At 43.9% G+C, this 13911-nt stretch overlaps 1 protein-coding gene across 1 annotated transcript in view; it reads left to right on the forward strand.

Moving 5' to 3' along the window:
- The window catches only part of LOC111962944 (frizzled-3-like), a 32995-nt gene that overhangs the window by 2320 nt on the left and 16764 nt on the right, over nucleotides 1–13911 (forward strand). The window contains exon 2 of the mRNA XM_070443318.1: nucleotides 78–721. Within this exon, the coding sequence (XP_070299419.1) occupies nucleotides 482–721 (240 nt within the window). The 5' untranslated portion in view covers nucleotides 78–481. The remainder of the gene's footprint in view (nucleotides 1–77; nucleotides 722–13911) is intronic.

A 13911-nucleotide genomic window follows, 5' to 3' on the forward strand; every position in this document is an offset into this window, starting at 1 on the left:
TGGCTCTTGTCACTTATACACATTTAGAGGACTTTCTTGCCACTTGTCTTACCATTCTTTTGTATTTGAACTTGTAGGTCTTGCTTGATGTGTTACTCGGCCGTTGGACGTTCTTTGAAGAAACACTGAAGACTTTCAATAGGCAGTTTCTCATTTTCTTTAATTGGAGAGAAGAACAGAGGACCATAGCTGTGCTGGAGGTGGGGGGGGGAGGAGACGGTGGAACATCTAGGCTGATGATCTCAGCCCTCCAGCGGGTACAGATCCAGCAAGAGAGGGCCTGGAGGAGTGAGGCTGGCTGTGTKGTTCCCGTAGCCAGGCAGGGTGCATTCTCTGGGGGATGGAAGCAGCAGGACTCCCCTGTGAGCTCCACAGATCTCCAGGGTGTGATTGTGGAGAAGAATAATAGCCCCGCTGTTCTCTAATCCCTCATCTCCTCTCTTCATCCCTCTCTCCCCCTACCCTGCTTTGTGAATTGAGGATGAGTGTGAGGTGGGGCTCGCACAGAGACAGGGTCATGTCTAGGTCACTCTTCTTCATCTTCCTCTGGTCCCTCTGCTCACCCTGTCTGTCTATCCATGCGGAGACAGCAGAGAGTCACAGTACGTTTACCTGTGAGCCAATAGGACTACGGATGTGCCAGGACCTGCCTTACAACACCACCTTCATGCCCAACCTCCTCAACCACTACGACCAGCAGACGGCCGCGCTCGCCATGGAGGTACTGACTATAGCTGTGTGTGTGTGTGTGTGTGTGTGCATGCATGTGTACCTGACGGTCTTTGCGTTTGTGTGTGTATGTGCTTTGCTGTTGCTCCAAAGGGATCCTGGTTTCTGAATAGAGAGTGGTGTGAGGTTGTAATAGATTTGATTTGTAATAGAGTTTTGTGTCTGTCTGCTGTGGCTTGGAGGGCATGTGTCATGCAGTATTTTCTGATTTGATGACTCGTGTTTGTGTGTGCATCATCTGCTAGTCACTCTGTTTAGAAAGCCATTACGGTATGTTAACGTTATGGCGTACGGTTATATCTCCAGCCTTTTAATCATGCCCTCATCTGTTTTGTTACCCATCGCCTTAGTACACGTGTATAGCTTCCAAAAACCTTTTTTCTGTAGCTCTTAATCTTTGGCCTTCTTTTATGGCCTCTCAATAAATCTAGTTGTAGCATGATGAGGATGACCTTACTCATATTTTGCTGCAGCAAAATCTGGTACAGAAATTCCCAGAACAGCTGTTCCTCATCTTCAGATTATTTTGCCCACATCAGAATCAACCGAAACATCACAGGGAAGAAGAAGGAAAAACATGCTGTGCTTTCTTTTCTGCTCAATTCAATCATTGAGCATTTTTGTTGAATTTTATCAACATATATTAATGTGAGGATTTAAATAAACATCTGTTGTTGAACTTTATTTAACCTAGTAAAGAAGTAACCTAAGCCCTACCCTTCAGCCCCGGAAGGCAGCTTTACAAAATGCAGTTGTTGCAACAGGAGGAGCTGCAATGTGAGACTGTGCTAGTTCTCACTCCCAGTCACTCTGGCAGCATCAGTGGAGAGGTTCTGGTTGTGAGAATCCGCAAAGGAAATTGAATAATATCCCTCACCGGACACTGGCTATACCCGCTCTGATTCATTGTGTGTGTGGAGAATGATGCCACGTACTTTGTCTATGCTTCTGTGTTAGTCTAAGTAATGCCTCTTGCCGCAGGAAGCTGCTTCATCATGTTTTACATGAACAACAACGGTCATTAGCAGGCAGGATAATCCATAGTGACTCCTAGCCGATACACAGCATGGTCTCTCTCCTCTCTCTCTCTCTCTCTCAGAGACACACACACAGAGCCCAGTCAGCAGCACATGGTTTCCCTGAGGGGACTGAGCCCTGGTGTTAACCGCACCATGCTTCAGTATTACCATGCCTCAGCCATCTGGACAGAACATAATTTCAGCTGTAAACCAACCTACTGTATTTTCCTGTGTGCGCATGCGTGTCTGTGTGTGGCTGGCTTACATCTGTCTCACAAAACCGAGTGTAAGCCCTGCCTTTAGTGAACCACATCCAATTACTGCAACAGAAAAAGCATGTTATATCAAGTAGAGCTGTAGCCCTGGCTGGTACAGGGCTACTTTTGTATGTTTCTATGAGGCCCTGGTACTGTGCTGTTTCCTGTGTGATTGACAACAGGTCCAATGGTGCCAGCTGACATTATTCACCAGTGCTAACTAGCCACTAATCTGCCCCACCGCCCCACAATGGAACGATTGATTCTCAGCGCAGAATGATTCTCCCTCACCCGATACTGCAGTCAATTAAGCCTGGGGGGAAGGAGATGGGAGAGAAAGGGAAAGGGCTGTAGAGAAAGAGGGAAAGAGTGTGTGAATGGGCAAATTAGCTTTTGAGTCACAACAGAGCACCCAATGTAAGCACCCACGAAACTCCCCCTTCACACACATGATGACATCACTCTGGAGCTGGTCTGGTCTGACAATTTTTTTTAATGAATAATAATGGATTGGATTTATGTGGTGGCACCCCCTTTCCCCTCTAATAATAACCCTGTACAAGAGAGAGGTAGGTGAGACCTGAGCTAAGGAATTCACCCCCTGAGAGAGAGTGCAGGAGGTAGGATGGAAGAACGGGAGAGTATGTGTGTGTTTTTAATGTAAGGGAGCGGGTGAGTGGGATTGAAAGAGAACATGTCTCAGACTCTGGAAGAGAGAGAGAGCAGTGTGTGGGAGGTCTGTCTCTACCAGGGCCCCATGGTGGTGATCTTTTCTGTGTTTGTCTCTCTCCCAGCATGGGATCCTGGCTGTCTCTCAGCCCCAGACTCTACTATGCTGATTTAATCAACTACACTAAAACCTGGGACCACCACTGGGCAATCACGTCCTCCAAAACACACAGACACAATGTTACTGGGCCCTGTTGGTTGGCACGGCTGCTGATGAATTGGGTGATTACGCCATTCAAAGTCTGTCGGCGAAAAGAAGGGAAGCCTTTAGTATTTAGTCTTAAAAGCCGTAATTATTTTGCTGGTTCTATAGAGTGTTGTTGAAATGCAGAGAAACAATCAGAATAGCAAAGCATTTCCACTCACAGCCTTCACCGGAGACAGACAGTTTGGTGGGATAACGCCAGTTAGCCTAGCGTAGTGAGTGGAGTAGTCTATCCATGCATCCATCCATCTATACTGTGTAGGCTAGTAGTAACTTAATGCTAGCTGGTAGCTGTATCCTATATGGTGATGGTGACTTATCCTCTGTCGGTAGAGTGCCAAGTGCTGCTAAGTGCAGAGTAGAGCTGAGCAGCCCCCTGTTAAAAAGCATGCATTTATGTATGGATAACCTACAGTGCATTCGGATAGTATTCAGTCCTGTTGACTTTTTCCACATTTTGTTACGTTACAGCCTTATTACATTGTTCCCCCCCCCCCCATCAATCTACACACAATACCCCATAATGACAAAGCAAAAACCATTTGCAAACATTTCTAAAAACCTGCTTTCGCTTTGTCATTATGTGGTATTGTGTGTAGATTGATGAGGGGTGGGCAATGTTATGTTATAGCCTTGTTATTACGATGTGGAAAAAGTCAAGGGGTCTGAATACTTTCTGAATGCACTGTATATACCATATATATGATATACTGTGTGTGTACACACGCKTGCGCACACATACTACTATTCAAACGTTTGGGGTCACTTAGAAATGTCCTTGTTTTTGAAAGAAAAGCACTTTTTTTGTCCATTTAAAATAACTTAAAATGTATCAGAAATACAGTGTAGACATTGTTAATGTTGTAAATGGCTATTGTAGCTTGAAGCGGCATATTTTTTATGGAATATCTACATAGGCGTACAGAGGCCAAGAAACTGAAGATCTCATACAACGCTGTGTACTATTCCCTTCACAGAACAGTGCAAACTGTCTCTAACCAGAATAGAAAGAGGAGTGGGAGGCCCCGGTGCACAACTGAGCAAGAGGACAAGTACATTAGCAGTGTCTAGTTTAAGAAGCAGATGCCTCACTAGTCCTCAACTGGCAGCTTCATTAAATAGAACTCGCAAAACACCAGTCTCAACGTCAACAGTGAAGAGGCGACTCTGGATGCTGGTCTTCTAGGCAGAGCTCATCTGTCCAGGTGTCTGTGTTCTTTTGCCAATGTTAATCTTTTATTTTCGTTGGCTAGTCTGAGATATGGCTTTTTCTTTGCAACTCTGCCTAGAAGGCCAGCATCCCAGAGTCGCCTCTTCACTGTTAACGTTGAGACTGTTGTTTGCGTAACGATGTTTCGAGGGTGACTTGTCTATTTGCAGAGGGTCCCTGGTTCAAGTCCAGGTTTGGGCGAGGGGAGGTACAGAATAAATACTGTTACAAAGTCTGATCCCATATCCTACACCTCCCCTCTACCTTTTTCATGCCTCTCCTGGGGAAACGGTTAGAGGCCTCAGGAATGCTATGTCTCCTTAATGCTCGTCGTCTGTGCAAAATGAGACAGCGGATGGATTATAATCACTTACAATGTATGACATATCCTTCACATTTAGTGGTGCTATCACACTGGCCAGCTAATTCAACTATTTGGTTGATGAACAGGTGTACACCGCAATAGTGTCGCAAATAAAATCAAATCAAATTTTATTAGTCACATACACATGGTTAGCAGATGTTAATGCGAGTGTAGCGAAATGCTTGTGCTTCTAGTTCCGACAATGCAGTAATAACCAACAAGTAATCTAACCTAACAATTCCACAACTACTACCTTATACACACACACAAGTGTAAAGGGATAAAGAATATGTACATTAAAGATATATGAATGAGTGGTGTACAGAACGGCATGGCAAGATGCAGTAGATGGTATAGAGTACCGGTATATACATATGAGATGAGTACTGTAGGGTATGTAAACATAAAGTGGCATAGTTTAAAGTGGCTAGTGGTACATGTATTACATAAAGATGGCAAGATGCAGTAGATGATATAGAGTACAGTATATACATATGAGATGGGTAATGTAGGGTATGTAAACATTATATTAAGTGGCCTTGTTAAAGTGGCTAGTGGTACATTTTTACATAATTTCCATCAATTCCCATTTTTAAAGTGGCTGGAGTTGAGTCAGTATGTTGGCAGCGGCCGCTAAATGTTAGTGTGGCTGGTTTAACAGTCTGATGGCCTTGAGATAGAAGCTGTTTTTCAGTCTCTCGGTCCTGCTTTGATGCACCTGTACTGACCTCGCCTTCTGGATGATAGCGGGGTGAACAGGCAGTGGCTTGGGTGGTTGTTGTCCTTGATGATCTTTATGGCCTTCCTGTGACATCGGGTGGTGTAGGTGTCCTGGAGGGCAGGTAGTTTGCCCCGGTGGTGCGTTCTGCAGACCTCACTACCCTCTGGAGAGCCTTACGGTTGTGGGGGAGCAGTTGCCGTACCAGGCGGTGATAACAGCCCGACAGGATGCTCTCGATTGTGCATCTGTAGAAGTTTGTGAGTGCTTTTGTGACAAGCCGAATTTCTTCAGCCTCCTGAGGTGAAAGAGGCGCTGCTGCGCCTTCTTCACAACGCTGTCTGTGTGGTGGACCAATTCAGTTTGTCCGATGTGTTACACCGAGGAACTTAAAACTTTCCACCTTCTCCACTACTGACCCGTCGATGTGGATAGGGGGTGCTCCCTCTGCTGTTTCCTGAAGTCCACAATCATCTCCTTTGTTTTGTTGACGTTGAGTGTGAGGTTATTTTCCTGACACCACACTCGAGGCCCTCACCTCCTCCTGTAGGCCGTCTCGTCGTTTTGGTAATCAAGCCTACCACTGTAGTGTCATCCGCAAACTTGATGATTGAGTTGGAGGCGTGCATGGCCACGCAGTCGTGGGTGAACAGGGAGTACAGGAGAGGCTCAGAACGCACCCTTGTGGGCCCCAGTGTTGAGGATCAGCGGGTGGAGATGTTGTTACCTACCCTCACCACCTGGGCGGCCCGTCAGGAAGTCCAGGCCAGTTGCACAGGCTGGGTCGAGACCCAGAGGTCTCGAGCTTGATGACGAGTTTGGAGGGTACTATGGTGTTAAATAGCTGAGCTGTAATCGATGAACAGCATTCTCACATGGTATTCCTCTTGTCCAGATGGGTTAGGCAGTGTGCAGTTGGTTGCGATTGCGTCGTCTGTGGACCTATTGGGTCGGTAAGCAAATTTGAGTGGGTCTAGGTGTCCGTAGGGTGGAGGTGATAGGTCCTTGACTAGTCTCTCAAAGCACTTCATGATGACGGAAGTGAGTGCTACGGGGCGTAGTCGTTTAGCTCAGTTACCTTAGCTTTCTTGGAACAGGAACAATGGTGGCCCTCTTGAAGCATGTGGAACAGCAGACTGGGTAAGGATTGATTGAATATGTCCGTAAAACACACCAGCCAGCTGGTCTGCGCATGCTCTGAGGACGCGGCTGGAATGCCGTCTGGGCCTGCAGCCTTGCGAGGGTTAACACGTTTAAATGTTACTCACCTCGGCTGCAGTGATATATATATATAGAGTAATTATAGAGTAAATATAGAGTAATCTAGGGTTTCGACATACTATATGGTTACACATATGGTTAACATATATGGTTACCATACTATAATTTATGCAGCCTTGAAAGGCATCAACATGGGCGAACGAGAGGCTGCCAGCAATGTATAGAAATCGCTTCTATGGTACAAACCTTTTTTCTCCGACTACAAATCGCTTTCTACCGTGATAACTTTTTTTCTATGTGTGAGAACTTCGTCTTTTTCTTGTCGTCAAATCCCTGCCAAAAGTCAGGTGACCTGAGCGCTTCCAAATATGGAGTTGTAGGTTTGCCATACCTGTCATGTTTGTGCATATTTTTCCTATGTACAAAACTTTAAGGCAGTAATTTTACTTAAGGCCCTCGATTTACAAATACCAATCAAAAGCTGTTTGTGGATAGTGAATTGTGTTTGTGGTAGCGGTCGACCGATTCATCGGAATGGCCAATTTAATTAGGGCCGATTTTCAAGTTTTCATAACAATCGGAAATCGGTAATTTTGGACGCAGATTTTGCAGATTTTTTTATTTTAATTTAAAAATATATTTTTTTTTTACACCTTTATTTAACTAGGCAAGTCAGTTAAGAACACATTCTTATTTTCAATGACAGCCTAGGAACGGTGGGTTAACTGCCTTGTTCAGGGCAGAACGACAGATTTTTACCTTGTCAGCTCAGGGATTCAATCTTGCAACCTTATGGTTAACTAGTCCAACGCTCTAACCACCTGCCTCACGAGAGAGCCCGCCTGTTACGCGAATGCAGTAAGAAGCTAAGGTAAGTTGCTAGCTAGCATTGAACTTATCTTATAAAAAACAATCAATCATAATCACTAGTTATAACTACACATGGTTGATGATTTTACTAGTTTATCTAGCGTGTCCTGCGTTGCATATAATCGATGCAGTGTGCATTCGCGAAAAAGGACTGTCGTTGCTCCAACGTTACCCTAACCATAACATCAATGCCTTTCTTAAAATCAATACACAGAAGTATATATTTTTAAACCTGCATATTTAGCTAAAAGAAATCCAGGTTAGCAGGCAATATTAACCAGGTGAAATTGTCACTTCTCTTGCGTTCATTGCATGCAGAGTCCAAGTGATATGCAACAGTTTGGGCCGCCTGGCTCATTGCGAACTAATTTTCCAGAATTTTACGTAATTATGACATAACATTGAAGGTTGTGCAATGTAACAGGAATATTTAGACTTAAGGATGCCACCCGTTAGATAAAATACGGAACGGTTCCGTATTTCACTGAAAGAATAAACGTTTTGTTTTTGAGATGATAGTTTCCGGATTTGACCATATTAATGACCTAAGGCTCGTATTTCTGTGTTATTATGTTATAATTAAGTCTATGATTTGATAGAGCAGTCTGACTGAGCGATGGTAGGAACCAGCAGGCTCGTAAGCATTCATTCAAACAGAACTTTCGTGCGTTTTGCCAGCAGTTCAGCTCTTCTCTTTGCGTCAAGCATTGCGCTGTTTATGACTTCAAGCCTATCAACTCCCGAGATTAGGCTGGTGTAACCGATGTGAAATGGCTAGCTAGTTAGCGGGGTGCGCGCTAATAGCGTTTCAAACGTCACTCGCTCTGATACTTGGAGTAGTTGTTCCCCTAGCTCTGCATGGGTAACGCTGCTTCGAGGGTGGCTGTTGTCGATGTGTTCCTGGTTCGAGCCCAGGTAGCGGCGAGGAGAGGGATGGAAGCTATACTGTTACACTGGCAATACTAAAGTGCCTATAAGAACATCCAGTAGTCAAAGGTATATGAAATACAAATTGTATAGAGAGAAATAGTCCTAGAATTGCTATAATAACTACAACCTAAAACTTCTTACCTGGGAATATTGAAGACTCATGTTAAAAGGAACCACCAGCTTTCATATGTTCTCATGTTCTGAGCAAGGAACTTAAACGTTAGCTTTTTTACATAGCACATATTGCACTTTTACTTTCTTCTCCAACACTTTGTTTTTGCATTATTTTAACCAAATTTAACATGTTTCATTATTTATTTGAGGCTAAATGGATTTTTATTGATGTATTATATTAAGTTAAAATCAGTGTTCATTCAGTATGGTTGTAATTGTCATTATTACAAATAAATAAATAAAATCGGCCGATTAATTGGTATCGGCTTTTTTTGGTCCTCCAATAATCGGCATCGGTATCGGCGTTGAAAAATCATAATCGGTCGACCTCTAGTTTGTGGATTGGTGATTTACATTTGAATACATTTGGCATGATATTGATCCCATACATTGAGTAGGAGTTGTGATGGTGCTTTGCTGGTGAAACTGTCAGTGATTTTATTTACAATTCAAGGCACACTTAACCAGCATGGCTACCACAGCATTCTGCAGCGATTCGCCATCCCATCTGGCTTAGTTCCACAATCATTTGTTTTTCAACAGGACAATGACCCAACACACCTCCAGGCTGTGTAAGGGCTATTTGATCAAGGAGGAGAGTGATGGAGTGCTGCATCAGATGTCCTGGCCTCCACAGTCACCCTACCTCAACCCAATTGAGATGGTTTGGGATGAGTTGGACCGCAGAGTTAACTTCTTATGGCTGCAATCCCGTTACCGGGATTATATGACAACAGCCAGTGAAAGTGCAGGGCGCCAAATTCAAAACAACAGAAATCTCATAATTAAAATTCCTCAGACATACATGTCTTATATCATTTTAAAGGTAATCTTGTTGTTAATCCCACCAAAGTGTCCGATTTCAAATATGCTTTTCAGCGAAAGCACTACAAACGATTATGTTAGGTCACCACCTAAGCACAGCCATTTTTCCAGCGAAAGATAGCTTTCACAAAAAGCAGAAATAGAGAKAAAATTAATCACTAACCTTTGATTATCTTCATCAGATGACACTCATAGAACTTCATGTTACACAATACATGCATGGTTTGTTTGATAAAGTTCATATTTATATAAAATATCTGAGTTTACATTGGCGCGTTACATTCACTAGTTCCAAAAACATCAAGTGATTTTGCATATCCACATCGTTTCAACAGAAATACTCATCATAAATGTAGATGATAATACAAGTTATACACATGAAATTATAGATATGCCTCTCCTTAATGCAACCGCTGTGTCAGATAAAAAATTTAAAAAACTTTACGTTAAAAACAAACCATGCAATAATCTGAGACGGCACTCAGAACAATAGCCAAATTAGCCGCCATGTTGGAGTCAACAGAAATACGAAATTACATCATAAATATTCCCTTTAATTATCTTCATCAGAATGCAGTGCCAGGAATCCTAGTTCCACAATAATCGTTGTTTTGTTCGATAATGTCCATTACTTATGTCCAATTAGCTAATTTTGCTAGCATGTGTAGTACATGTGTCCAAACGCTCGCGCAGATGCAGGCAAACGTCGGACGAAAACTTCAAAAAGTTATATTACAAGTCGAATAAACTGGTCAAACTTAGTAGAGAATCAATCTTCAGGATGTTGTTATCATCTATATCCAATAACGTTCCTACCGGAGCATTCTTTTCAGTCTCTGTAAGTAATGGAACGCATGGCGATATCATGAGGAAAGTGCGTGACCAAGAACTGGCACTCTGCCAGAACACTGACTCAAACACCTCCCATCCGGTCCCACAGCATAAGCTTCATTCCACGTTCTACTGACTGTTGACATCTAGTGGAAGGCGTAGGAAGTGCAAACACTTCCTGTTTGGATTTTTTCTCAGGTTTTTGCCTGCCATATGAGTTCTGTTATACTCACAGACATAATCAAATAATCAAACAGTTTTAGAAACTTCAGAGTGTTTTCTATCCAATACTAATAATAATATGCATATATTAGTAACTGGGACTGAGGAGCAGGCCGTTTACTCTGGGCACCTTTCATCCAAGCTACTCAATACTGCCCCTGCAGCCAAAGGAGTTAAGGAAAAGCAGCCAACAAGTGCTCAGCATATGTGGGAACTCCTTCAAGACTGTTGGAAAAGCATTCCAGGTGAAGCTGGTTGAAAGAATACCAAGAGTGTGCAAAGCTGTCATCAAGGCAAAGGGTGGCTACTTTGAAGAATCTGAAATATAATATATATTGTGATTTGTTTAACACTTTTTTGGGGGTTACTACATGATCGGTTTGTAGAAAATAGTAAAAAAATAAAAACCCTTCAAAGAGTAGCTCCTCAATGCAGCTCTAGTCAGAGGAGAGGGAGGAGAACTACGCTGTTATAGAAAATGCTAAGAGGGTGTAAATGGTTAATTTTGGTGTCACAGTTTTATGTTCAAATCCTCAATGATCAAGGTCAGGATCTTTAAAAGGTAGGCTAATCATAGATCTGTGCTTAGTGGCCGCTTCTGTCTGTTGTATTGACTAATATAAGGCCATTGTAACATGGGGAGTAGTTGATATGAGTCTTATATAACAGAATGGTGTATGATGCATCCCAGATTAGGGCCAACGATTATGGATGAATACTGTCTTGAAAATAAAATCAGTCATAAGTCATCGTTTAAAAAAAATATTTAACAGCTGACTGAAGACTGGACGGCCGGGCATTTGTGCGGTTGAGTTAGTTTCCGAGGTAACATGGACTCTTTACAACATGATGAAACTGAAACAAGCAAGGTGTTGTAGCAAATTAGTCTTTGGTCGCCTAGGCAACGCCGCCTCTCCCTGCAGCAGAACACGCAGTCAGGAGCGGAGGAGAGGAGAAAATGTGCGTCTTTTAAAATTATAACTATTATAACGGTGACCTCGGTCATTTCGCTGACCAATAACCGTCATCCAAAATTTCATGACTATCACAGCCTTAGCCCAGATGGCGGTGTGCTGTGACAGGAGCTGTGTGGGTGGTAGTTGTGATTGAGTGAGTCTCTGGGTGTGACTGTGGAGGGATGGTACTCATTGTACACTGATGGCTGTGGTGTATACACACTCAAATGCACAAAACAGGCTTTATAGCCATCTCTTTCTCGCTCTCCGACCATCTATCCCTCCGTTGGAACATGTTTTGATTGCCTCTCCACAGCGGGGGTGTGTGTGTGCGCACATATGTGCCCTCTGACCTACAGCAGGATGAGGACCATCAGAAGCCTCATTGTCAGATTGGTCTGTTTTCCCCTCATCACCTGTTACTATGGTACCCAGGGAGGAAATGCAGAGTGATGAATGCCAGGGGGAGGGAGTGAGGAGAAGAGATGTGATAAGAGGGATAGAGTTGAAGAGAGAATGGAGGAGTGTGGAGTGGAGAGATGGAGAGGAAGGGTAGAAAATATATGTATGGGAATGCCAGGAATAGATGAGGGAGAAGGGTAAGTGGTCATGTGCTGGAATGCCGGGAACTGCTCTTGTCTGATCTGGACTGGGTGAAGGAGGGATGAATGAATAAATCAAATGAATAAATGACTTGGAAAGAGGGAGTGTGGGAGAGGGCTGTCTATTATTCCCTCTCTTTTCAGAAAGGAGGAGTGCAGATTAAGGAGAGAACAGTGTTTGTCCTCCTGCTCTATTCATGGATAGCTCACTCTTTCTCTGGAACGCGTGAGAGCGGAAGGAGAGGGGCGGCCCATGGACAATAAGGTTAAGGAACGAGAGCAAAAATGATTGGAAAATGGAAATGGTTGATGGAATGGGAGGGAGAAAGAAACGGTGCTGAAGGGTTTGGGTGATAGAGAGAGGAAATGAGTGACCGAGAGATGCAGCTGTAGGGTACGGGTGATGAGGAGAAAGAGGAGAGATGAACAGATGAAATGGAGGAGGGGATGCAAAGGGATGTTATGTGATGGATGGAGAGAGAAAGGCAGAGAATGGGTGATGGAGGAAGGGCTGACTGTTTGGGCTGCAGGCTGGAATAGAGGTTTATATAACTCACACAAAATGTCTGAGTAAGAGAGTGGCTTTCTTTTTAAAAGGTGTATTGGCCTTTAAAGATGCAGTCCGCAAGTTCTCCGTCCCCTGTGGCAACGAGAGACCACAAACACAGCTGACCCAAAAACAAAACACTACAAAGCTTTTTAGACACTACTAATTGAACCCGTTTGTCTTCTTGGGTTTTACAGGCAGGTACACTCCTCAGTCCTCCAGTAGTGTCAGTAGACATTTTCTAAACGAAAATCAAACCTGCTATGTACTGTGCCTTTTAACGTAGCAGTAATGTGGCTCATTAGTATCTAAATCCAGTAAGCTCTCTCTGTCAGAGCGGGTGGTCTCAGCTGTAACTCAGACCCCGTGGTCTTAAACCATGTGTCGGTGTGTGTTTGCGTGTGCCTGTGTGTGAGCCCCAGCACCATGTGATTGCGGTCTGTATGTTAGTGCTCAGTTAGTATGTGAAGTGTGAGCTGTCACCATCACCAGAGTGGCGTTGGGGTGGCAGGTAGCCTAGTGGTTAGAGCGTTGGGCCAGTAACCGAAAGGTTGGTGGATCGAATCCCTGAGCTGACAAGGTTGAAATCGGTTAACCCACTGTTCCTAGGCCGTCATTGTAAATAAGAATTTGTTCTTAACTGACTTGCTTAGTTAAATAAAGGTACATTTTTTTTAAATAATAATAATTCGGGCACAGTAAGACCAGTCACCTGACCTGACCACTGGGCCATAGTACAGAGGGATAATCACACTGCTAATGACAGCTTTAGGAAGTGAGCTTCTGTGTGTTTGTGTAGGGGTCTCTCTGGCAGGGACAGTGCTCAGTCGGACAGAGGATGCAGGTTCTCACATTCTAAACACTCCAATCCCTTTGACTCCCTAATCCACAGGGAATCAGACATTATTTTCTCTTTCACTCCTTCATGTTCTTCTTTAAGCCAGATACATTATACAGAGTTTTTGCAGAATTGGCAAACTGGCTTTCCTACTGTCACCCTAATCTTCAATGCATGCACACACACACTGCTCCCTGAGACCCACTTGTGTAGCTTATTTGTCTCTGTATCTGTGGCCAGAAGCCCCACCCTACCTCTTATAGGAACTGCTTCACCGTATGGATGGTGCCAGGGTTCCTCCAGACGTGATGCTTGGCATTCAGTCCAAATATTTTAATCAGACCAGAGAATCTTGTTTCTCATGGTCTGAGAGTCCTTTAGGTGCCTTTTGGCAATATCCAAGTGGGCTGTCATGTGTCTTTTACTGAGTGGCTTCCGTCTGGCCCCTCTACCATAAAGGCCTGATTGGTGGAGTGCTGATGAGTTGGAAGAACCTTCCAGGAGGACAACCATTTCCACAGAGGACCTCTGACGCTCTGTCAGAGTAACCATCGGGTTCTTGGTCACCTCCCTGACCAAGGCCCTTCTCTTCCGATTACTTAGTTTGGCTGGGTGGCCAGCTCTAGGAAGAGTCTTCGTGGTTCCAAACTTCTTCTATTTAAGA

The sequence above is a fragment of the Salvelinus sp. IW2-2015 genome, linkage group LG4q.2 (assembly GCF_002910315.2).
Source record: "Salvelinus sp. IW2-2015 linkage group LG4q.2, ASM291031v2, whole genome shotgun sequence".
NCBI classification, from domain to species: domain Eukaryota; kingdom Metazoa; phylum Chordata; class Actinopteri; order Salmoniformes; family Salmonidae; genus Salvelinus; species Salvelinus sp. IW2-2015.